The following is a 23,409-nucleotide window of genomic DNA, read 5'->3' as shown; positions in this document are numbered from 1 at the left end:
GTGGCGCCCCGTCTCCTCGGGGGTGAAATCGTGTCGGTAACGTCGAGAAACTGGCGTCAGTCAAACCCCCAGAACTGAGCCTCTACTTTGGTCTATCCTCTTTGAAATACGTGACCACGAATGTGTCCCAACTCGCGAGGTGGCGTTAGTATCACCAGAGCGATCCATTTTTGAATATCAAATGTTAGGGAAGTAGAAAAAAACAATATAATTCGTAATATAGATAATAAAAGACGAAAGTAACAAATTTTTTAATCATTTTTATTAAACATAAAATGTGGCGAAAACAAATAAAAAAAAAGGTTTCTTTTATACAGAACACATCGAGTGATGCTTTTTTTGAATACCACAATAGTTTTTTTATCAATAATAAACGAATTACGACGTGCACCATTTCGATTGTTTTTTTTTGTATTGATTAGTTTTGATTTGACTCGCATTTAGACTAGTGCAATACTCTTGCATACGTCGCATTACAAAAAATTGAATAATGTGCACTAACATTTCTGTACCGTGTTCAGTACATGGAAACGATACTCGCTTTGATTTTAATACATCAGTTATAATCAAGTCGAAAACATGTAAGGAGTCTCGGTGAATTTCAAAGAGACTTTCTAAATATAATATAAATTTATAAAAATGCGTATTAGGGTGATAATTATCAGTCTTTATTCCACTGCGTAAGCGAAGCTTCGGGTATTGTGGCATTACCAGAAGGGTTCAGAAGAGCATTCTTGCATGCAATGCATTTAACGTGATTCAAAATGCGTTTGATCAAATCCATGGACAAACAATATACAAGGCAATCGGTCATTCCTGGTTTTGAATAATCATGATCAAAAATTTCTTCCACATTCCAATCTTCATTCGTTATCATGTTATCAATTCTTTCGATCAATTGTCTATTTTCTTCCTTTTTAGTCCTTTTATTTGAACTCTGCAATCTTCAAGCTCTGATTTTAAATTGCTGATAGTTTTTTGAGCTCGTTGTTTTCTTCTCCGAGCGCAACCAACTTGGGTCTTCATTTTGAGCCACTGCTTCTTTCTGATAGGACACACAGGAATTTTCAATTTCTTTGGCTCTGTTTGCTTTTTCAATCTCTGGAGCCTTTTAGCCACAGTTCTTTTGGCCTTAAGACAGAAGTTACAGATTGTAGTTCCCTTCACAATCAAAAGACAGTGCGTGTGTCGCCAAACATTGCTTATGTCTTTCACTACTGTTTTGGAGTTTATTTTAGGAACGTCTTTCAGCTTATGAAAACCAGCGCAGACGTGAATTTTATCTAAATTGAATAATAGAGCCTCCACCTGCTGGACAGTGTGTAGTTTCTCATCCATACTCAGCCTCGACAAACTCACATTTTGATCGAGAATGTATGCTTTCACAGCCATTTCTTGATTTATTATTATTCTTTTCGAAGCATATATCTTATAATTATTATCAAATTCAATGCAATGATTTTTTGAGAAGAAAATGACATTTTCACTTTTCTGTGGCAGATATTCCACAGACCAATCAGCGGGAAGTTTAACCATTTCAGTTAAATTTTTCTGGTGAATCTGAGAAAGTTCGACTGTGGTAGATTGCCTGAACAAGTCGTCCAAAGAATGGTTGGAGGAGTTAATTGTTTCACTTTCTATTTCAAAATTAGAAGAACAAACACTCGGTGGTCGCCCTTGTGATTCCATGCTTCTTTTTTGATAAGTCCTTGAGATGCCAGAACTTGAAGAACAAGCACTCAGAGGCCTTGCTTGTGACTCCATAGCCTCTGCATGATAAACACTCGAAACGTCAGATCTTGTCAAACAAGAACTCGAAGATCTTGTATGTTGCTTCGTAGCATGCAATTCGCAATTACTTGAGATATTCGAGATCACATCTGTGTCTACAACTGTCCACACGAATTGAGAAGGAATCGCGCCTTTCTGTAATCGAGCTATTTTATAAGGAATCTAGGAAAGAGAAATACTATTGTGAACTTTGTCAATGAAAATTAATTGATTAATTAGTTAGTTAGGACTCACCTTCTGTACTATTGTTCCATCGATGGCATACATGATTTTATGTCTCTCTATTTCACTTTCACGAAAATGTTGATAACAAATTGGATCTCCTGACTTGAGCAAAGGCATTTTTGTGGCAAATTTCCATTCTTTCAAGCGTGCAGGATCTTTAGGAGTACTAAAACAAGGCCCTTTATCGGGGTTACTTGAATAGCCTACTGTACATCCAATGATCGTACACGATGGCATAATGTCACACAATTTTTTCTATTTATTTTATTTATTGAATTTTATTTATTCTGATTTTTTTATACTTCTATCACCTAAGTTGTTTGATCGCTCGGGGTTATGTCGGCTCCCAACCAAATGTAAACACGGTAAACACTCCCTGGTGACACATGCGCCACCCCGCGGATTAGTTCCTACATGAAGACAAGGGGGGCTCCGTTTGTACTTTCTCAACTGTACAAATGATGAACTGTAGAGAGAATTTTCAAACGTTGAGAGCATCGGTGCGCAGGGATTCAACTATCGAGACAAAAAGGTAAGTTGTCCATGTAGCGCTGGGTCCACATGTCCAGCCTAGCTTTTTGTCTCGACAGTTGAATCCCTGCACAATGGTGCTCTCACCGTTTGAAAATTCTCTGTACAGTTGATCATTTGTACAGTTAAACAAGTACAAACGGAGCCCCCCCTCAAACCCTCCAACACTGAGCCTCTACTTTAGTCAAACTTCTTTGGTTCATCGTCTCAATTTATGAATTTCTTGGGGGGGCTCCGTTTGTACTTGTTCAATTGTACAAATGATCAACTGTACAGAGAATTTTCAAACGGTGAGAGCACCACTGTGCAGGCATTCAACTGTCGAAAGAAAAAACTATCAATCTCTACCTTGTCGACGCTGTTTAACCCACCCTGCCCCGCCTGTACAGATGTGGCTATGCCTAGATTTTTCTCTCGACAGTTGAATCCCTGCACAGTGGTGCTCTCACCGTTTGAAAATTCTCTCTACAGTTCATCATTTGTACAGTTGAACAAGTACAAACGGAGCCCCCCCAATTTCTTCTGTTGGGCACTTACCGACAGAGACAATTACCCTAGATATGACAGAAAGATTCAATAGTTTTGCTCGTCTGAAACATTGCAGCGTTCCTGGCGATGATGAAAGGGGGAAGGATTGACCAATCACCTGTAAGCTTGGGATTCAAAAGAATAACGTCCATGTCTGGCAGTTTACGAAGTCGAGACAATCGGGAAGAACACGCCATCAGTTTTATCGAGTGTTTGAGTGGTTTTTTGAGGATTAAAATATTTTGTTGATGATTTTTAGCTCAGGCATTAATGGAGTGAATTTTATTAGTTCAAGGAGTTCACGAATTGCGATTGATTTTTTCTGGATTTCGAGGGGTTTGACACCATGGCTGATCATCAGCAGGGGTAAGGACATGGAACAAAACTTCTTTTGTAGATAGCAAAAGCTCTAGCGCAGGTGCTCTAGCTCTAACTAGTGTTCGAAGCGTTTGGAAGCGTATTTTGATGAATATTAAGTTACGGGATGGAGATTTCTCAGAGATTGAGAATAAATTCTGGTATTTCTCTTCAGTTTTATGGAATTAATTATTTATCTTTTGGAGGTTTAAATTAATTAAATGGTTTTTACATTTATTGAACGAGTTTTTGATGATTTTTATGCTTTGCTAATGGCTTCAGAGAGGCTTCAGAGTTAATCGAGAAAATAACTCAGGGGTTAAAGGAGACCATTCCAGAGTTTTATAAGGAGTGGGAGATCGTGGGATTTGATGCTGTCACACAGAAAAAATTCGAGAATACTATCGTTGCACACCATCAGGTAAAAAAGATTGTTTTTCCCATTCCTTAAACCCTAGAAATTTTGGCAATACATGTTGTGTTATGTTAAAAGCAACAGATGATTTATAATCAAGATATCACTGGCAATTCTCTCAACTGGAAAAGATTTTTCTCGAGATGTCAATCGTTTTTATCAGAAATACAGAAAAATTATGACAGGGAGAGATCAGTATTGGTTTAAAATGTTATTATGTAATGAAAATTTGACAAAACTCTTGACATCTTGGGCTTAAGAATATCCAAGGACTGTCATTTATTCTTCAGGGAAATCCTTTTGTTATTTTCTTATTAAATATCTAAAATTCCATTTAAGTCGGGTTTGACCTTGAAGAACATTTGATAATCATTTAATCATTTCAACTTTGAGAGATTCGAAAAAATTTTGCAGATCTCAAAAAGATTCATAAGCCATAGAATCATTGAAAAAATTGTAGTTTTGAAAATTGGGAACATTTTCCCTAAATAGCAGACAACTTTATTGATTTTCTAAAATCAATTAATCATAAAAATTTAATCAAAGATCAATCTCAACTAATTTCAATCATTCATTTATAAATAACGAATATTTGATAAAATTGTTATATGCAGTGTCAAATTTATATAACATATTTATGACTCTTGCTTCCGCATGGAAGCTGATTCTGGACACACATTCAGTTTCATCGGTGGAGCCGTTTTTGAGAAATCGCGAACAAGGATTTGATTAGTTCAGACAATAAAAACTAATCAAATAATATCTCCCCCAGGCCCTCTGGTCCGAGATGCTCACCGAGACGAAGCAACGAACATCGAACCTCCTGGAGAGCATTGAGACATCAACTCAGAAACTTCAGATCCTCAGCAAGGAGCTCAAAACCCAAGTGGACCTATACTGCGAAGAGATGGCCCTCCTGGATGCCGACAGACACCTTCGGAGGCAGTTGCAAGAGCTAGAAGAGATAAAAGAGTCCCGTCTCTCCCACCTGCAGGATCTCCTCTCCAAAGAAATGGAAATTTGCGCAGTGATGGGATCCAAACCAGTAGGCTTGGAGAGTCCAGTTCCCTCAGAGGAACAGCTTCAAAAATTCGAGATCTACATTTCAAACCAGGAAGCCGAGATGCTTCGCCTGAAGACGGTTTTCAAAGAAGTCAGAATGGAGATAGTGAAGGCAATGGAAGCATTAGATTATTCCCCAAAGTTGGACTTCCAGCGTTTGGTCGTCAACGATTACCACAACTTCGTCTTCAGTCCGTCAAATATGGACAAGCTGGAAAAATTACGTGACGAAATGTTGGAGAAATTGTCCGCAGCAAAAGAGACAGTTGAGAGCAAGCGTCAGGAGCTGTTATCTCTGCTGGAGTATCTGGAAGTGCCCCAAACCGACTATCAAGACTTCTTGGAGAAAAATTCAGGCTGTGATGCAAGTACAATTTCCTTATTGAATAAGGAGATTAAAAAATGCAAGGAAATAAGGATGAAGAACATGGAAAAATACGTGGAAAAGATCAGAGCGGACATTAGGGACCTCTGGGACACCTGTAAATTCGGTGAGAAACAGAGAAATGCATTCAAACCTTACAAGTATCAAAACTACTCGGAGGACGTTCTGACACTTCATGAATTGGAATTGGAGGAGCTGAAGAGATTTTATCAGCAGAATGAGAAGATCTTTCAGCTTTTTAATCAGTACGAGGAGATGTTCCAGAAGATGGTGGAGCTTGAACTGAAATCCGATGATCCCAATAGATTGAATAATCGAGGCGGCCAATTACTGGAGGAAGAAAAGACCAGGAAATTGCTCACAAAAAATCTTCCCAAGACCGAGGCCAACCTCAAGGAACTTCTGGATGAATTTCACACTCAAAATGGTGTGTTTTTTACCTTCGATGGCCTCACCTTCGAGGAGTATGTTCAACGAGAGGCGGAGAAATGGAACGAGGAGAAGGAGAACCTCAGGCTGGCTAGGGCTAGAGCCAAGGACGTAAAGAAATCTGGTAAAAAGACACCAGTGAGTGCTTCACGAAAGAATCTCACAAGTGCTATCAGTATGAGGGGCATTCAGAGTTCCGTTAAGCGCAAGCTACCGATGGATAAATCACCAGTGATAATTGGTAACAAGAAACGCATGGTCCAAAGTGAGAAGACAAGACCAACACTCGCCTGTGGCTCCAGAATCAGGAGGAGTGGAAAAGTTTCGCGGAAAATTTTTTCAAATTCTTTGAATAAAGAGAGCCCCCGTAGAAGAAAGACCCCGAAAATCGTCGTGTCAGATGTCTCCAACGATACATTGAATATTCAGCCTTATGAGGTCTTTCAGGAACATATCTCCAGCAGAAATGAACTCAGGAGTACTTTGCTGTCTGAACAATTGCTGCAGAATGTTCGTGGTGAAGGAAAGAAGATGAAGACACCTGTTAAGACACCTGTGAAACCGTTGAGGAAGCACTTGGTATCCTCTAGCACACCTCACATAACTCCAATGTCGGCTCCTCGCAGACCTTCCAGGAGCCCCAGGATCACCAACACCCCCAGGCTCACTACAGCGCCTACCAATGGGCTCTCTCACTTGAAATTGTAGAGGAGAAGAGTTTCATCAGTTTGTATTATTGATTAACATTGGTTAAAGTAGATTAACGTCCGATAACTCATTTCGATACTTTCTGTTTTATTATTTTTATTTATGCTTTTTATTTTTTTATCGGGGGCCACTAACATATTTTATTGTAGCGTCTGCACAAGAGGGTGGGAGGGGGGGTGATTATTATGCCTTTATTGTTAGGGTAGAGTGGAGAGGGAAACTGACATTTTCGTTGTTATTAATCGTAAAGGCCTTTGTGACACTGGCTTTTTTATACTGAAATATCTAGCCTTGTATATAGATTCCCTGATGCAATAAACGCTTCTTAATTCAACAATGAGTGGTTTTTCATTGTTTTATTGTTGTTTACGTGGGATTTAAGCTGTTTTGGCGGTAAATTTATGTCCTGTGGGTTATGAATATTTTCAAGTTATTGGGGGCAACGGATTCTCACGCTGTGCTTCTTTAGAAAAAAGTGTTATACATAAAATACTGAAAAGGTTTGAAGACATTTTTTGTAAAAAATTTTCATGTCCAGAAAAATATGAGAAAGTCTAAAATTTATATAAAAAATTTTATAATATCCATTTCAAGGTTATGGAAGTTTGGGTAAGGAAATTAAGAAGTACTTAATTATGAAAATTTATGAATTTTCCAAACAGTTTTCACTCAAAAAACTATTGGGCTGTTGATTTAAAAAAAATTTTATCCGCGACGTTCCATTTAAATACGTGAAGAGTTTCCTAAATTTCAAAAATTTCTATTTTAAATTGAGAACGGATAATCTTAAGATGAAAGAGATTAGTTTGCAGATACTTCTTTAAACTATTAACACCATAAAAACTTAAACGAAAATTGTCGCATAAACATTTTACACCAAAACAATCTTAAAAATTTTTTGTCGATATCCTCCGATTTTCTGGAGAATCGTTAATAATTTTGACACCAGAAAATACACAATTCTTTAATTATCTCATTACTTAATGACGACCAGGTTTCATTCCCGCGGAAGAATGATTTTTCGGGTTTCACCAAACTTTTACCCAAGTCCATAAAGCTTTATTAAAAATGTATAAAAATAGTCGCGCAACTATGAGGCATTGTGTGCGATTCAACGTTGGTAAAACCTGAAAACGAACTATTTTTTGCCTCAATCTGATTAACCGTTTCCCATAAAAAGTCAATCGACCAAAATTCCCAAAGACCAATTCAAGGAAGAGAAAATGGAAATATCTGGCATACATCATAAGATTCGATTGAAGTTTATCGACGACAATTCAATTAGTCATGAACCACTCAAGTAATAAATTAAATAAGAATAAATTCAGTGGTTAAACGTCATATTATGACAATTGAATGAATCATCAAAAGTCAATCCCAAATGCATCGTTATAGAAAGCCCATGTAAATGGAAATTACCACTTTATTACTAAAACATCATTAATGATAATTATGATTGACAATAATGCTCAAGCATAATGATTATTCATCATTATTACTATTAGTAATAATTTATCATTTATGAGGAAAAATTGTATTGGAAATTTCGTGACAATATGGCATAACATTAAAATGATTAATTCATTAGCAAATAATCATTATCGATACTTATTATTACCAACAGTCCTTAAGCAGAATAATTATTACTGTTAATAATCATTCATAATTTATCAGCCAAAAAAATCTTTAAACTATCGTGTCGATACGTAGCCTGAACTCTCAAATTGAAGTAAATCTTCCTTCACTCACATTCCAACTTGTTTTTTATTTTTATTATTTGTTTTTATTTCCTCTCCCCTCTCCTCATCGCTTGCATAGCATTTACTATGGACGAAGAAACTACGCGAAGGGGAGAAACCTTTGGTCAGGTAGAGTCCCCGCTCTTTCGTCTCCTTTACGATACTTCCACTCAGTCGACAACGGGATCGACAAATTAGAGACGACCTTCGAAAATTTGAGCATCGGCCGGGAATCGAACCCACGATTCTCGTTACATCAGCCTAATGCCTTAACCACTCAGCCATTACCGTCGAATCGAAAGTAATTTCCCAGTTGTCTCCATTCGTTTATCTTTTCCCACATGTCTTCAACAATTGTACAATTGTATCCTTGAAACAGCAGCTGTAGTAATACCCGGCAGGTTGTAAAGAAAAAAATATGAAGGAGCACTGATCGATAGTAGGTGTGGCCTGAGGTGTGTTCAGCCAAGTATTGCCGTGGACTCCACCCACCTGTCAGCTTTACCTCGAAATTTTTGGATCTTAGCGCACCCCTATAATCATCTTCGTCCGATTCCTCAACTCCATTGTTCCGAAAAAGTCGATACGCCATTGAGTTTTTGGGGGCATCACCAAAGTGCCTGTTCGAGTGCCTCAGCCACTTGCGCGATCTCACCCGATGGCTGAAACAAATCAAAAGGAATAATATTTTTTTTTATATTCTTTCGATTTTTGTGGGAGGACGCGTGCTCTGAGAAAAAAACTTTTTTCACTCAATATATTTATTTTGTTATCGCAAAATCCACGTAAATATTTCTAGATCGCATGCTAATCCCAAGTAAATTTTTATGTGATTAGTGAATATTTTTCGCACAAAAAATCTTGAAATTTTTTATTAAAAAATAATTTTTTTGTCTCAGTGTCTAATTCAGTCACAATAACTTTTATTGAGACATCAGCAAAATTTTGCTTTATCATTTCATTATATCAGACCCCTCAAGACTCGGATTAGATTTCAGTTTAGATTTAAAGTTCAAATTTTGTTCAAATTTTTAGGGCAAATAGTTCAACAAAGAAGTGGCAAAATCATCTGGTTTTACTTGAAATTGTTCAGTTTAAAGTTGAGGTAGAAATTTTTGAAAATTAGGAGACTTTTCACGTGTTTAAATGGAGCGTTACGGATTAGAATTTTTTTAAAATCCCTGGTTCAATAATTTTGGAAAAAAAATTAGTAGCGCTAGGAGATGCATCACTGGATACTGAATAATTACAAATAGTAACACTGGAAATTGTGTAGTTATGTTTTAGCTGCCCATATACAATGCAATGGATTAAGTGACACTGCAAAAAGATACTATCAAAAAATTGTGCTTTCATTTGAGCCATTTTACAGCGCCCAAACTTTTTACAGAGATTGTACCGCGATACCACCTTAAATGATTCCAAAAATCAAAACATTATTTATTTTCCTGTCGATCCCTTCGATAATTTCCAAGAAAAATTTAAAAAACCGGAATTTTGGTTAAAAGAGCGTCGACCATCTTAAACATTTTGGTTTCCCGCCAGATTCTCGTGAGCCTTCGTACGATCTTATTTCACGGAAATCAAAGAATCCAAGCGATAGCCAATCAAATCAAACAAATAAAATTCACAATCATGGCAATAGATTTTATAGTCATCACTGTTTTCTCAATTTCCGAAAAAAGAAAAAAAAAGAGTGAAAGTCATGTGATGTGGAGGGTCAGAGGGCCACGGATGAGGGCTATCAGCCGTGAGTAATGCAGGACAGTGTCCGTTTTCGTTCTATTCGGACTTTGGATGCTCGAATGGATTGATAAAGATTAAAGGTAAAAGGGGGAAAAAACGAGGGCGGTAGATGCGACAAAGGGGAGAGGGGCAATAGAGCAACCCTAGGAACCATGAGGGATGTGTTTTGGTGGAGTTAGGCGACAGAAGTCATCCAGCGAAACGAAACCTTCGAGCGAGGGGAATGATGTCATAGAATGGCCTCCCTATCTCTCTTTCTTATTTCTATGTACCATCATAAATATATACATTGACACAGGGGAGAGAGCAACGGGATTTGATGGAACGTACGGGGACACACATTCACACGAAACATTTATTTCACTGAAATTTGACTCTTTGATTTTCGTGCTTTTCCATTCACAGAGCCATAAATTAATTCTATTTTTAAAAAATTTAAATAAAATATATGTATTATATAGTTCTACATAGATCGCTTCAAACCCTTTAAAACTATATGCGATCTCAAGGAAATCAGGAATGGAAACCACCCTTAAGTGGCCATGTGACTTACCATCAGAATAAAATTTTCAATCCCATTATTTTCTAGGGTGAAATGTTTATATTTCGAAAAACGAATTATTATGCCCTCCACAATGACCTTACACAGAGCTTAATAATTTATAGTGGCAAAATAATAATTTCACCTTACAAAATAATCAGATTGAAATTTTTGCTCTGATGGTAAGTTACATGGCCACTTAAGTAACGTCCGATACTTGATTATTATGGTGGGATATCTTTGGGAGATAGTTGCCGGAAAATTATTAATAAACCGCCCCCAGCGGTTGTTATGAATCGTGCTATGTTTCTCTCTTCGGATATAACAATATTTTCCATTGTCACTATTTATAACTATGTAAATTTATAAACTTTCTGTAATGATTTCTTGAAAAGAAAACGGTTTAGTTATCTTCAATGTCTACCCCACACAATTTTTATTAAAAAAAACTATCCAATCTGTGACGATTCATTTAAACACGTGAAAAGTCAACCAATTTTCAAAAATTTCTGTCTCAAGTTTAAGGCGGACATTCTCAATGAGAAAGTGATGATTTTGCACATGTTTTTTTGAACTGTTTACCGTAAAAATTTAAACAAAAACTGTCCAGTGAATATTTTATACGACAACAACTTTAAACTGGGATTGAAATCTAATTCGAGTCTTGAGGGGTTTGATATGATGAAACAATAGGCAAAATTTTTCTACCTCGGTGAAAGCTGATACAATCTTTTCTGAAAAAGATTTTTATATCAAGGTTTTTTCATTTAATTGTTTTTTTTACGATTTGGCAGTTTGTGGGGGGTCTGGAGTGGGCAGGGGTGGACGGAGGCTGAGGGGAAGATGTGGCGGACGCCAATGCATATGGACGACCGTGGGTGAGTCATCCGGTATCCAACCTCCCCACGTACGAGATTTTGTGTGAGTAAGCACGAGAGTTTCCCCTGTAACACAATGGAGAATAGTAAAATGTGGTGAAGGTAAGTCTGTCGACGGCAATGAGGGTCGACGCGTGGCATTCTTTTCTATGCCTCATAGGAAATTTATATTGGTGGAGATGATTTTTGTGATTCGTGAGCCTGAAATTTTTCATGGGTAGTTTTGGATAATCAGGCATCAGGCATCTTTTGGAAACAGGGATTTTTACTGATTTTTTGGGGGTTCAGATGGTGTTTAAAGAAGCTCTACCCTTTTAGTAAATTCAAAGATTTTCGAACTCTACATCAATTTTCCAGAAAACTGGATCATTTTTGGAATAGCCATTTTTTCCGCGGATCAATCATCGTTTCTATTTTTCAAAAAGAAAGTTAAAAAAAAAAAAGTAACACAGTGTCGTGTGGAAAAATCGACATTTTTGTTTTAGTCACAGATGAAAATTTAAATTTTTGATTATTAGACAGCAAAATATGACGGAATTTTTTGACACGCCATTTGGGGAACGAGTTGTATTATCTGTTTATAAGGAGGAATTAAAATTTGATTTTTTTAGAATTTCGCACATACAGTTGGTTGGAAGTAATTTTCTGCAATTAGAAAGATGGATTGGACTGGATCGAAATCCAATTCAATCCATCGTCCATAATTAGAAAAATCAATGTGACCCTGTGACTCCACGAGTACACGACTTTTAATTACTTTTCGAGTTCATCCACTGCCCTCCTCTATACAACTAATTGTCAATAGTAATATTTTTGTATTATTTCCAAGTAAAAATTCGGTATGCGGAGAGAAAAATTAAATAAACAAATATCCACTCCAAATAGTTGAGTCGTTGATTTTGAAAATTACATTTCCGAAAAATTTTACTTTATACTGAGAAAAAAAATTATTTCATCCAAAGATTAATATTTTTGACAGAAGAAAATATTTTTTTAACTGTTGATATCACCTATATATTATGTAATATATATCCACACATAAAATGTTACCCTTTTTTTAAGGGTAACGCAAAAAATACCGCAACAACTGCTATAATTGTAGACTTCCATTTAATTTTTGTTTATTCCCGTTCGTTTTACCCCTTCCAAATGGAAAATTCTTGTCCTAACCCGAAAAATTATACACCACGTAATTGTACATAGTAACATTTTTCATTTGCTCTTTTGTGCCATCGAAATACCAAAAAAATCATGCAAGCGATGTATTTATTTTTTTTTTATACAAAAAAAAAACAGAATGAATGAATGGGTTCCAATCTGTTCCATCCCCTTTGTGAAAAGGTACATATACCGTGGCTCGTGCCGCGTGTGCAAATCCACCTCTGGTCATATCTTTCTTTCTATCCTCCCCCTGTTGCCCCCTCGGGGTGCGCTCATCGCCGGTGGCTGCACACGCCTCACACCTGAGTACAATAGCCAGAGTCTGTGTTCCCCTTCGCTAGTTTCATTTCGACATTTCTCTCTATTTCATCCCCCGCTGCAGGAAAATCCCGGGCGTTTAAATATCTCGTTTGCGTGGGGGGAGGGTTAAAATGCCCCGATACATTTTATTGTCAACCCTCTGTGCTGGCCCGTATCAACCAGCCGTTTTGGGTGACGTTGAGTTCATTCCAATTCTATTGAAAAATAATCGTTCTGCAGGGACCAAAAAGTTACTTGAAGTTGGTGAAAAAAAATTATTTGATAAATTATCCATCATCTTCCCAATCCTCGTCATAATTATTTGTTAATTAATTCACGCTCAATATTAATGTTACGCTGAAAAAAAATTTAAAAAAATGTTTAATTAAGAATTAGAGGATGATTGCCGCACGTACTTAGTTTCCAATACCTTTGAATTTCGCGGTATAAATATACCAATACCAATACCAATGGGGGACTAGGGGAGAGGGAATTTTGATATTTACTGAATTCTCGACCAGAAATGACGTGCATAAACATTAATTATTTTCATGAATCGATAAAAAACAATCGATTCTCCAATGTGGAAATTCGATAACTCGAGACGACAGCATTTTTAGTAATATTTTCATAACTAGTTTAAAAACAATTGATACTCGAATCTCAAAATTTAACAATTCGATAACCACAATAATATTCTTTTTGAGTAATACGGAATTTCAGACGAACTTTTCACCTGATAAGGTAAAAAATTGTACGAATTCACTGGCGGAAGGAAGAGCATGTATACTTTTCTCGCTGGTTCACACCATATTATTTCATTATAAATAACTCCCATTGTACCGGAGAAATTTCCTCCACATTCATACCGACTACTTCCACTGATTAAGTGTGCGGGCATCATCATAGCGTCCATCAAATCCAATTGCTCGACCCGCAGTAATCCGAAAAAAAATTCATCCCACTCACCGAAAAATTGATCACCTCTTAGGTGAATTGTCCGTGTGAGATATAAGAAAAAAAAACTCAACAATAATTCATGCCGCCAGCTATGCGGGTTCCAAGAATGGTGGGAATTCGAGTTAATTTCCAACGGTAATTGTTTAATTGAGACGGAGAGGGCACACACCGGTGGTGCCAGAGAGCGTTTAAATTGGTGTAAATGTCTGTCGTATGGACTCAACTGGCTGATTCGTATTTTTCTACCCGTTTTAATCCCACGAACAAACATTCTATATTCTTCGACAACTTTGTCCTTTTTCCCCCGTCCTTTTGGGCTTCTGAAGTGGGTGAAGAGTTTCCCCGGGGAAGTAATGTCACAATTAATAGTTTTTCTGGGGAAAGATATCGCATAAAAGTACTTCCGCTCCTAATTAATTTGTTAATTCTCGGGGAAGGGAAATAAATTGATAAAATCTCCTTTTCTTCCCCCAAATGAAATCACTTCTTATGTAAGTCCTTGAATTATGATATGTATCGAGACAATTAATTGAATAAGAAAAATTCCCCCGATGAAAATATCTAAGTCCTTTATCAAATTTAATAAATTCCCCGGAGTGCGTAATCACGTAGAAATATATTGCGAGTGAATTTATTACCTGAACAGCCTTAATCAGTTCCCCATGTTACAAATGCTTTGTCTCCCCCTTGTACTCACGTTGAGAGTACGTGATGCAGTTATTGGAATAAATCTGGAGGAGGAGATGGGGGTCCAATGGCTTTTGCTGACATGTCTCAGTAACTTTTCCAATCACATTGATTTCCAAATTTCAAAAATTATCTCCAGTTCAGTGAGTTGAAGGCTGTCAGCAAAAATTTTAATTTTTACCAATCATCGACTATATTAATTTTCAACTGATTAGCATATAATATAAAGCCCCATAGAGAAGAGACTCAATTACAGAAACGAATTTTCTTTAATTAAAAAACCAAGTATAAAATATATTATATGTATAGTATATATGATGTGCAAATTTAATTCAATTTATTGAATTAAATTCAATGATATCGTTAATGAATATTTATATTATACATATATATACACATATCTATTATATTATGATTTAATAAAATAAAATGTTACTTGAGTATTTTAATGAAGGAAGAACGACCCTGAGATATTTCTCTTCTTTTTTTTCGAAATTGGTTGGAGGTCTCACATGTGTAAACGTCTACTGCAGAAACTAAATAGGCGTTTTTTCTGGAGATAAAGGCAGTGGATAGTTGGTAAAGTAAATAGGAAACCCTGTTATGGCGTGACGGATTAGTTACTTATTTAGCAGGCGGCCGATTGGGGTTGGAATAGAGCCCGATAGAGCCTTCTAATATTTAGTTTTAATTATAATCGGGCAATATTTCTACAGTAATCTTATGAATTTAGAGAATTATGAAATAGTTAAGGTCAAGGGATGGGCTGTCTTAAGAAGCATAATTTATTGAGGAGTCAGTATTTTTGTTTTTTTCATATAATCGAAAACAGAAATGGTTTTTTCGGTAATTTTTTTCATCTGGTTCTTATGAAAAAATATTCAAAAATACAACGCGAGTAATGTCCGCTTTATTGATAACTATTATAGTGTAGGGTATTTTATCATCAGAATATGATAAATGATTTTGCCGCTTGACTTTAACTTTTACCATGTAAAGTAGTAGAAATTATATTGCTCTATAGTAACTAATACCCCGCGACCATAGTAAACTTTACTATTGCCTGTAGCAAACATGATGAATCATTATGGGACGTTTTACCATCGTAGGTGTTGTCAATAATACTATTCGCACGTCGGGTCCTTTAACATACTCCAGATAGTGGTAACTATTAAAGGTATGATGACGGTAAATACAGTAGTATTTATGGAAGTTAGTCGTTCTATCATTTTTCTCATTTTTAAAAGTATTATTTATCGTGTACTAGATCACATATACCTTATTGCTATGTTGTAGAGTAATTTGCCAACTATATGGAGTCCTTTACTATACATGCCGTAGTAAACGTTACCATGCACAATGGTATTGTTTACTGCGTCTCTCAAGGTAATCACCATCGAGAGTTTTCCCATGCCGTATGGCAACCGTTACTACACCATATAGTAATCATTACTATAACGTAGTAATGCATAGTAATGTGGAAAATTGAAAGGCGATTCTCTCAGAATTGCTATAACATATGTAATTATAATTTTCGTATAATTACTATGACATAGTAACGGTTACTCAATTATAGTGGCCCTGATTAGGCGCGAATCTAATATATAAAATTTTCGTGTCACAGTTTTTGTTGCTATACTCCTCCGAAACGACTTAACCGATTTTGATGAAATTTTTTGTGCTTATCCGGTATCTATGAGAATCGGCCAACATCTATTTTTCATCCCCCTAAATGTTAGGGGTAGTCCACCCCTAAATTTTTTTTTTATTTTTTTGATAAAATTTTTAATTTCTATTTTTTTATGATACAACATACAAAAATACATACAATCCTCAATTTTCACCGTTCTACGATGAACCCTTACTTTTTAATAGCCATTTTAGTAATTTAATCATTTTTCCTCTCCGGTCGAAAACTGATCATACATACAGTATACACATTCTAATAGACATACATACTTACAATAAATAAGCTATTTTTTGTCTACGCTAGAAATTACTAGGATATTATTTATATGGCAAAACAACGTTGACGGGTCAGCTAGTATTTATATAGTTTTCATTACCATGGCTCTTTTCGTCATGCACATATTGTGAATTCAAAAAAGGTGATAGAACATTGAGTGAAAATCCACAAAATGAATATTGGATATTGGTTATGGTCGAGAGTTTGTGAAAAGGGGGTGAATGGTACGTAGAGCAGGGCGAAAGCCAGGGAAGAAAGCCAGAGGGAGGGTTGGACGCGTGGCCACATGGTCGGCAATCACGAGTAAGAGGGGAATAGAGAGCGCGCCAAAGCTAAGCCAGTAATGCAATAACTCGAATGGATGCGCATGCAGGCGGAAAGAACACCGAGACCAACCCTCCATACTCGTTTTCGTATATCTTCTAGCTGCGTTTCGCGCATACGTCCAAATGCTAAATGTGAAATGGAGGGGGGAGAAAGAGAGAGGAGGAGAGGTGAAATGTAGCGGGATGAAGGAGATTGGGGAGATTCTGCTCTGCCAGGTGATGGTGACCGTGATAAATTCATTCGAGACCAATTACAAGTTGATGTATTAACCGGAGGGAGGGGGGGGGGGGTGATGATGATGATTTGAGGTTGAATTTTTGCTGGGGAAATTGTAAAATTATGGGACCAAAATTTTAAGTACCACTGCGGCGATGAATTCGTACAGAAAAATGAGAATAATTAATTTTAAAGGGGTGGGATGTCGAATATTTATTCGACAGTTCTTGAATTACGATGGGAAATAGTTTGAAAAAATTGATGCAAAATGATCACTTTGGCGTGAGGTGGTCGTGGTTGGAGGTGAAGGTGAAATTAATTACAATTGAATGGCTGCATAGTTTTCTTAATAACAATTGGGGGGAATTGAAATCGCATTATTGAATGTAGGAAAAAAAATTGAATCATTTGACGATTTTGTTTTTCAAGAATAATTACAGAAAGTCAATGGTACAGAGTCTCAATAATTCGTCATGATTACTGCGTTTATTATGAATGTAAAATGAATTTAAAGGAATCATGAGCTAAAAATACACCGCACAGGGCACTTTAACTCTTCTTGTTGTTTTGACTGTACCAAAAATTACTTTGTTTTGAAATTACAGAAAAATTTTTAGAAGATAAATTTTTAAAATAGTGTTGATTTGGTGGTTTGAATGGTAACGGAAGGGAGGGGGCCCCTAATATATTTAAATATACAAAATTCGGAAAATGAAATTAATAATTTTTCATTAATATTTTAAATTAATTAATTAATTTTCAATAACTTGTAAAGAGATGATGATGCAGAATTTTCATGCTTTTCAGCTGTTTAAGGTTTATCACTTGATGGTTTCCCCGGTAATTTTGGGAAATTTCTGATTCATCCAATGGGTCCACTCGATAATAGTTCTCACCGATCGACCTATCTCCTCATGGGAAATGCTTGAATAAAGTACATGAATAACACGGGACTGTTTTTTAATTCCCATGAGACAGTCGTACAACACATATTGTTCGGTACCTCAAAAAAAAAAAAAGATACGAAGGTGCACATGTAGGAGGGAGATCTCTCTTGGGTTCTCTACGAAACCTAGCCCCTGTAAAATCTGGCCCGCATACGGGCGAAAAAGGGAGACGAGAGTAATGGACAGAATACGAGGAGAGCGATTGTATTGAGAGGTGTACACAGACCCCGGGCTGTTGCCCATATGGTGACCATGGGGCCTCGGGTTATGTGCACATAGGTAAAGGCGTCTCTCGTTTCTCTGCACAATTTTAACCCTCACGTGCACTCCATCCCCTGTACTCTACTCTCTTCGTCCCCCTCTTTCCTTATTTTTCTCTTCGACCGACACGTTTCGCCTATTTTTTTCGGTAGCTTTTGATACCTGGAGAGTCGTCAACTCGACATCGTCAATCTGTCGACCTGGTGGACCAGTCGATTCACCTGACAATTTTTCAGTGTATCGATTGATTAGCGCTATATTACTGCAAGTCAATGTTGTTATGGAATTAAAATATGACAGAAAAATAGAATTGTGATATTATTGGCATTTGTTATAAAATATTGACCTATTGTATAAAATTATGGACAAATAGAAATTTCAAAAAGTAATATTTTAGTGAATAAGAAATTCCAATTCGTTCGAGTGATGGTGATCATTCTGTGATGGATCATGTACTCTTCTGTTCGCTGTCAGAGATGATGTTTTCATTATATAAATTCGGTTTCACTGTTTCGATTAACTTAGAAGAACTTTTTAATTGCTTCTGGAAATTCAATTCTAATTTATATGAAGACATTCGTTTTTTCGCTATATTAAAGAAAGATTTTTCCACAATCATTTACTTTCTTGGGAGGTTCATTTTAATTACGGAAGAATTAATTTTTCACATATATTCATCTCTACCTAAATGGAAATTAAATTCCAATAGGCAATTAAAAGCTGCTCCTAATTTAATGGAAAAAGTGGAAAGCGATTCATACGAAGATACCAAAAGCTCTGATTTCAAAAAGAAGAGTCCTTTATACAAATCAGCATTAAATTGTAATAACGGATTTGAAATGATGAGAAGGTGTGATGATAAACAATCCTTCAAAATAACCTCTTAATCATTCAAAGAGAAATGTTTGGCTGCTCTTACATTTAGTATCTTCAAGTAAGTCAATTAAATACACTAATGTGAATTTAAAGCCCTCATTTGATACAAGACGACCGAGTGAATTAACTTTACTCAACATCGGTGGTGCGCCATTAGCAACTGACGAGCATTCTTCTTTCTCACATTAAAAATTACCATCACATAACAAGAATAACATCATAACTCCATTTTTCCATGATATTTTTATTCCATAACAAGACTGATTTTCAACGCCGCAGCGCTAATTATTGGTAATGACAAGCATTATCGTGGTTCTACTTACACACAACAAAAATCCCGAATCTTCCTAATGACATCCACATACACCAGCACGTGTCCCTTCAGGTATAGATCCAGATTTCTCTTGTTTCTCTTTTTCCCTTCACATTGTTTGGAACTGTGACCTGTGTCAACTGCTTCTGAACAGATTAAATGGACGGTTTTCCATTGAGGTAAAGCCATTGGATAGTTTGTGAGACAAATATTAGCCCCCCCCCCTTCCCCCCTGGTTACCCTCTCTGCCCCGCATCATCTCCATCGCCACTCTGTATGCCTCCACGTCTATTACCAAAAGGCGTTTGTGTAGTGGCTCCAGCGTACACAGCTCGATCATTGCTCGCACTTTGCCCTCCGCTTTACCGTGCATCACTCCAGAGCTGTATCACGTTTCAACGTCTAGTCATCGCCAACGGATGTGTATACAAGTGAGGTATCCATACCAAGAGTCAAGTATCTCTCGTTTTACTGAGGGAAGTCAAATTGCCATTTATTTTTTTCCCTTCATCCACGTCTATTCCCTATTGCCAGGAGAGTCAAAAATGACGGAACGTAAAAAGTAAAATTATGTGGATAAATTTTTTTTTTTTGAGAAAATTTAATATTGGGTGAATTTGAATTGCAGATCAATTTGGTGGACTGACTCTACGTTTCGAGGGGAATTCACTCGCAAATTTAGTAATACAATTTAATCCCGCAGGATCATTGAATTCATTTTTAAAAATATTTAATAGAACTGTGGTCCATGGAAAGAAATAGAGTTGAACGAATATTAATGAATTTCTTTACCTATTTGTGATTGCAATTTACTTTGTTCGGCTTTAATAGCTTTAAATTTAAAGCTATGTATCATATATTATTCATACTCTATATATATAAAGTATGTATTGTACATTAAATTTATCATTCAACATTTATTTTGATTACAATGAAAAATTTATATATTTATCAAATAAATTAAATATTTGGATTTAACTCAATTCAATTTCCTAATTTAACTTTTATAATCATATTAAATTCCATTGAATGCTTAACTTAATGTAAAATACAATATATGTTGTAGGATTTATTAATTTTTTCCTCCTCTGTTAATTTCACAGAAAATGTGGGTTGAAGATTCCAGATAACTAAAATATCAATTCAGATGAATATGCACGAAAGTGTTAATTTTGAATGCTTTTTAGCCATAATCATATTTCAAATAACATTATCTTCAAATTTCTATTTTTGTTGAATATGCTTCTTAAGCCGAAGCAAGCACTATTTTGACTGAGTAATTTCATTGAAGGAGAAATTCTTAATTGTTTGTCTAAAAATAATTCCATGCTCCTTTTTCTTCCACCACATACCATAAAATACACGCACCCGCTTTGTTCTATAAAATTTGACTCAGTGTGTGAAAAAGCAAAAATAAAAGGATTGAAAATGTTATTTTTTAGTTAAAAAATATCTCCTTGTTTGTCACTGCCGACAATTGCCATTGAAAAACATTATCTGCAAATAAAGCCAACTTTATTATTATCTAACGAGAAGAGTCAGTCAATAGATGAACTCCACTAGTGAATTACTATTCCAAATAAAATCGACACGAGTTTCTATCTTCATTGGCCTCTCGCAAACCCCTCAAAACCGAGAGACTTAAATTTTCAAGTGGTCACTCGTCATCTCGTTTTATTTTCCCCTGATACGTCGAGTTTATTACCCGAGTGAAGTACAAGTGGGAGAGGAGCGGAGATAAAGACTATGAGAAAAACGAAACAAAAAAACGGTTATGGGCCGGGAGCTCAGTTGACTTCGCTCTCCCAAGCATTCGACGTGAAAAAAAAAATAAAATAACCGAGGTTCGAGGATGTTAGTGAGGTTGGGAGAACGTGGGCACACACTTTTTCTGGAATTCTGTCCCATAGGTGCTGAAAACACGGATCTCAAAACCGAGTTGGGACTTGGGGACAGATCCGGGGGTGGGCGGATGGTTGGAAAAACATGAGTACGGTGATGCTGAGGAACGCCAGGGGTGAGGAGTAACACAAGTGGTGCACACATGGTGCACAGTTGTTCGAGAGGTCAGGTTTTTGTCCCTGGAGGTTTTGATTTTTTACACCGTCAAATTTTTCGAGTGTAAATTTTCAGTAAATCTTCTAGGTGTTACGACTGTTTTTTTTTCTTTCACGTTTATCCGTGGAAACGGTGGAAATTTTCTGGGAAAATTCCTGAGCTTTTTCTGGATTAGATGTACGTTATTGTTATCCCACATTCAACTGAACGATGAAATGAAGATTGGAGCCACCTTGGTTGAGCCTACATTATCAAGCTTGAACCAAGCGTGAATGAAGATGAAAAACTCATTAAGTGTCCAGGTTGAAATTACCAGCCTCGATGGAGACTTGACCGACAATTGTGAGGGAATTTTTCGAAGCGTAATAGGATATATTTTTGGGCTTGAACCAAAGACGGTGTGTGCGGGTACCGTTGACACCATAGAATAAACATACGGAGAAAATACTGAGGACTAGGGCGCCGTGCCTCGGTCGAATATGAAGATCTCCACCAAGAAGTGGAGATCTACTTCAGCTCGCCTAGCAACGCGGGGAAAGCACTATCGACTAGCGTCTTCCATCGATTATTTATTACAATCATTACAATTTTGTTTACGTTCATCTTAACTAGTATTTTATTAAACAACTCCATAATATACGAACATTATTCCGAAATAAGAGAATTATTTCAATAAAATTATTTCAATACTTTTACACACCTGTAAAATGTCTGTTACCCAATCCTTGATCAAGCCTTCGACTTGCTCGATAATTTCCCAATAATTAATTATCATTGATAACTCCTGGCAGAGTACAGTGAGGCATATTATGTATGTACCTAATAATTATACATATAGCCTGCTTACGGTACATTTTCATGTCCAAGGATGAATCAGTCTTGCATTCGATAGTGAAATCAAGGGTTACTCTATCCTGCGCTCTTCAGCCTGTTTCAAGATTGGATTGAGATCACGAAGGAGCATATACGAATAAAGATCGCTTTCACGATCTCCAATTCTGGATCTACCTTGTTTCCATCGTGGGAATAATGAACATTGTTCACCTGGGAGATTAAGGTTGTTACTGTTAGAACCCTCTGGACCAATAATTCTCAATTGAAAATCTAAAGTGAGTGCAATAGTTGGAAGAAATGATTCATTCTCTAAGAATGGAATAAAACCAATGGAAAGCACCGCAACTCACTTAAATAATTTTAGTAAATGTTTAAAATTACGAGGTGGATTTGCCGCTGCCGCCGCCATGTTGAAATCCATCTGCAACAGAGGGTGCCAACGCCTTTTTAAATCAAAGCCTATCGTTATTCAAATTTATCTAATTTTATCGTAAATTCCGCTAGCAACGAGTAAATAGGAAGAAAAACCTCAATATTTCGACCTCTCGAGACGAATTTCTCTGGCTTATCGGCCATTTCGACTCAATTCCTACACCGCAATGCCCTGTGAAAAACCGACAATCTCATAAACACGTGCATGAAAAAGATATAAAAGAATACGTGTAAAAAAATGTAGACCGGTGTGCGTTGAAGTAACAAGGGAACGGGGAACATAAAGAAACACAGTTGCGAATCACGCCGTGGCGGCGCCTAATGGGCGGGCAACTGACGACAAGAGGGTAGAGGGGAAGATATTTTACCAGATATCGTAAAGGGGAAGAGAAGGGGCGAGGTGGTGGAGGAGGGGGAGAAGCCATGAGAGATCCTCCACTGGAACAACTCCCACTACTTCGATAAGTTCGCCCTCTTGCTTCAACAATTTCTCTCTTTCAATATAAAACGCCCCAACACTCGGAGATCTCCGTGGCCCTTCGAGACGATAGCCGCGTCATCGGCTGGACCCAACTGTTGGAAATTAAAGACCAGGGACGGATACGTTATCTCCTTTGGAAGGACTCACTTGAAATTTTTCGGTGGATGAGAAACAACGGAAAAAGCCTTATCGTTCATTGGCTTTTATTTGTTTCTGATCAGAAATGTTTTTGATGCTTTGAAAATTAAATTTTCT

General features: G+C 36.7%; 1 protein-coding gene and 1 long non-coding RNA gene across 4 annotated transcripts in view; one reads left to right on the top strand and one right to left on the bottom strand.

Annotated features, from left to right (window-relative positions):
- Window positions 1–3,227: 3,227 nt before the first annotated feature.
- On the top strand, window positions 3,228–6,998 carry LOC135165588 (protein regulator of cytokinesis 1-like). Its single transcript, XM_064127025.1, has 3 exons — window positions 3,228–3,441; window positions 3,715–3,853; window positions 4,620–6,998. The coding sequence occupies exons 1-3, from the start codon at window positions 3,422–3,424 to the stop codon at window positions 6,429–6,431; spliced, it is 1,971 nt and encodes a 656-aa protein (XP_063983095.1). The 5' UTR covers window positions 3,228–3,421; the 3' UTR covers window positions 6,432–6,998.
- A 1,190-nt stretch (window positions 6,999–8,188) lies between these two features.
- The window catches only part of LOC135165589 (uncharacterized), a 19,279-nt gene continuing 4,058 nt past the window's right edge, over window positions 8,189–23,409 (bottom strand). The window contains exons 1-3 of one of the 3 annotated variants that reach the window (XR_010299530.1): window positions 19,360–19,597; window positions 14,395–14,598; window positions 8,189–8,832 (exon numbers count right to left, since the gene is read on the bottom strand). This is a non-coding gene — a long non-coding RNA (uncharacterized LOC135165589). Of the gene's footprint in view, window positions 8,833–14,394; window positions 14,599–19,359; window positions 19,598–23,409 lie in introns of those variants that run through there. The other 2 variants (XR_010299529.1, XR_010299531.1) reach the window with 2 other exon arrangements.

The sequence above is a fragment of the Diachasmimorpha longicaudata genome, chromosome 8, assembly GCF_034640455.1.
Source record: "Diachasmimorpha longicaudata isolate KC_UGA_2023 chromosome 8, iyDiaLong2, whole genome shotgun sequence".
Classification (NCBI taxonomy): Eukaryota; Metazoa; Arthropoda; class Insecta; order Hymenoptera; family Braconidae; genus Diachasmimorpha; species Diachasmimorpha longicaudata.
This window is presented reverse-complemented; position numbering and strand designations above follow the sequence as displayed.

Bases quoted from the DNA above. Each gene is read 5' to 3' on its own strand.
- LOC135165588 (XM_064127025.1), top strand. From the start codon at position 3,422: ATGGCTGATCATCAGCAGGG. The intron at 3,442-3,714 runs GTAAGGACATGG...TAATGGCTTCAG, and splicing joins ATGGCTGATCATCAGCAGGG to AGAGGCTTCAGAGTTAATCG. The intron at 3,854-4,619 runs GTAAAAAAGATT...TATCTCCCCCAG, and splicing joins CTATCGTTGCACACCATCAG to GCCCTCTGGTCCGAGATGCT.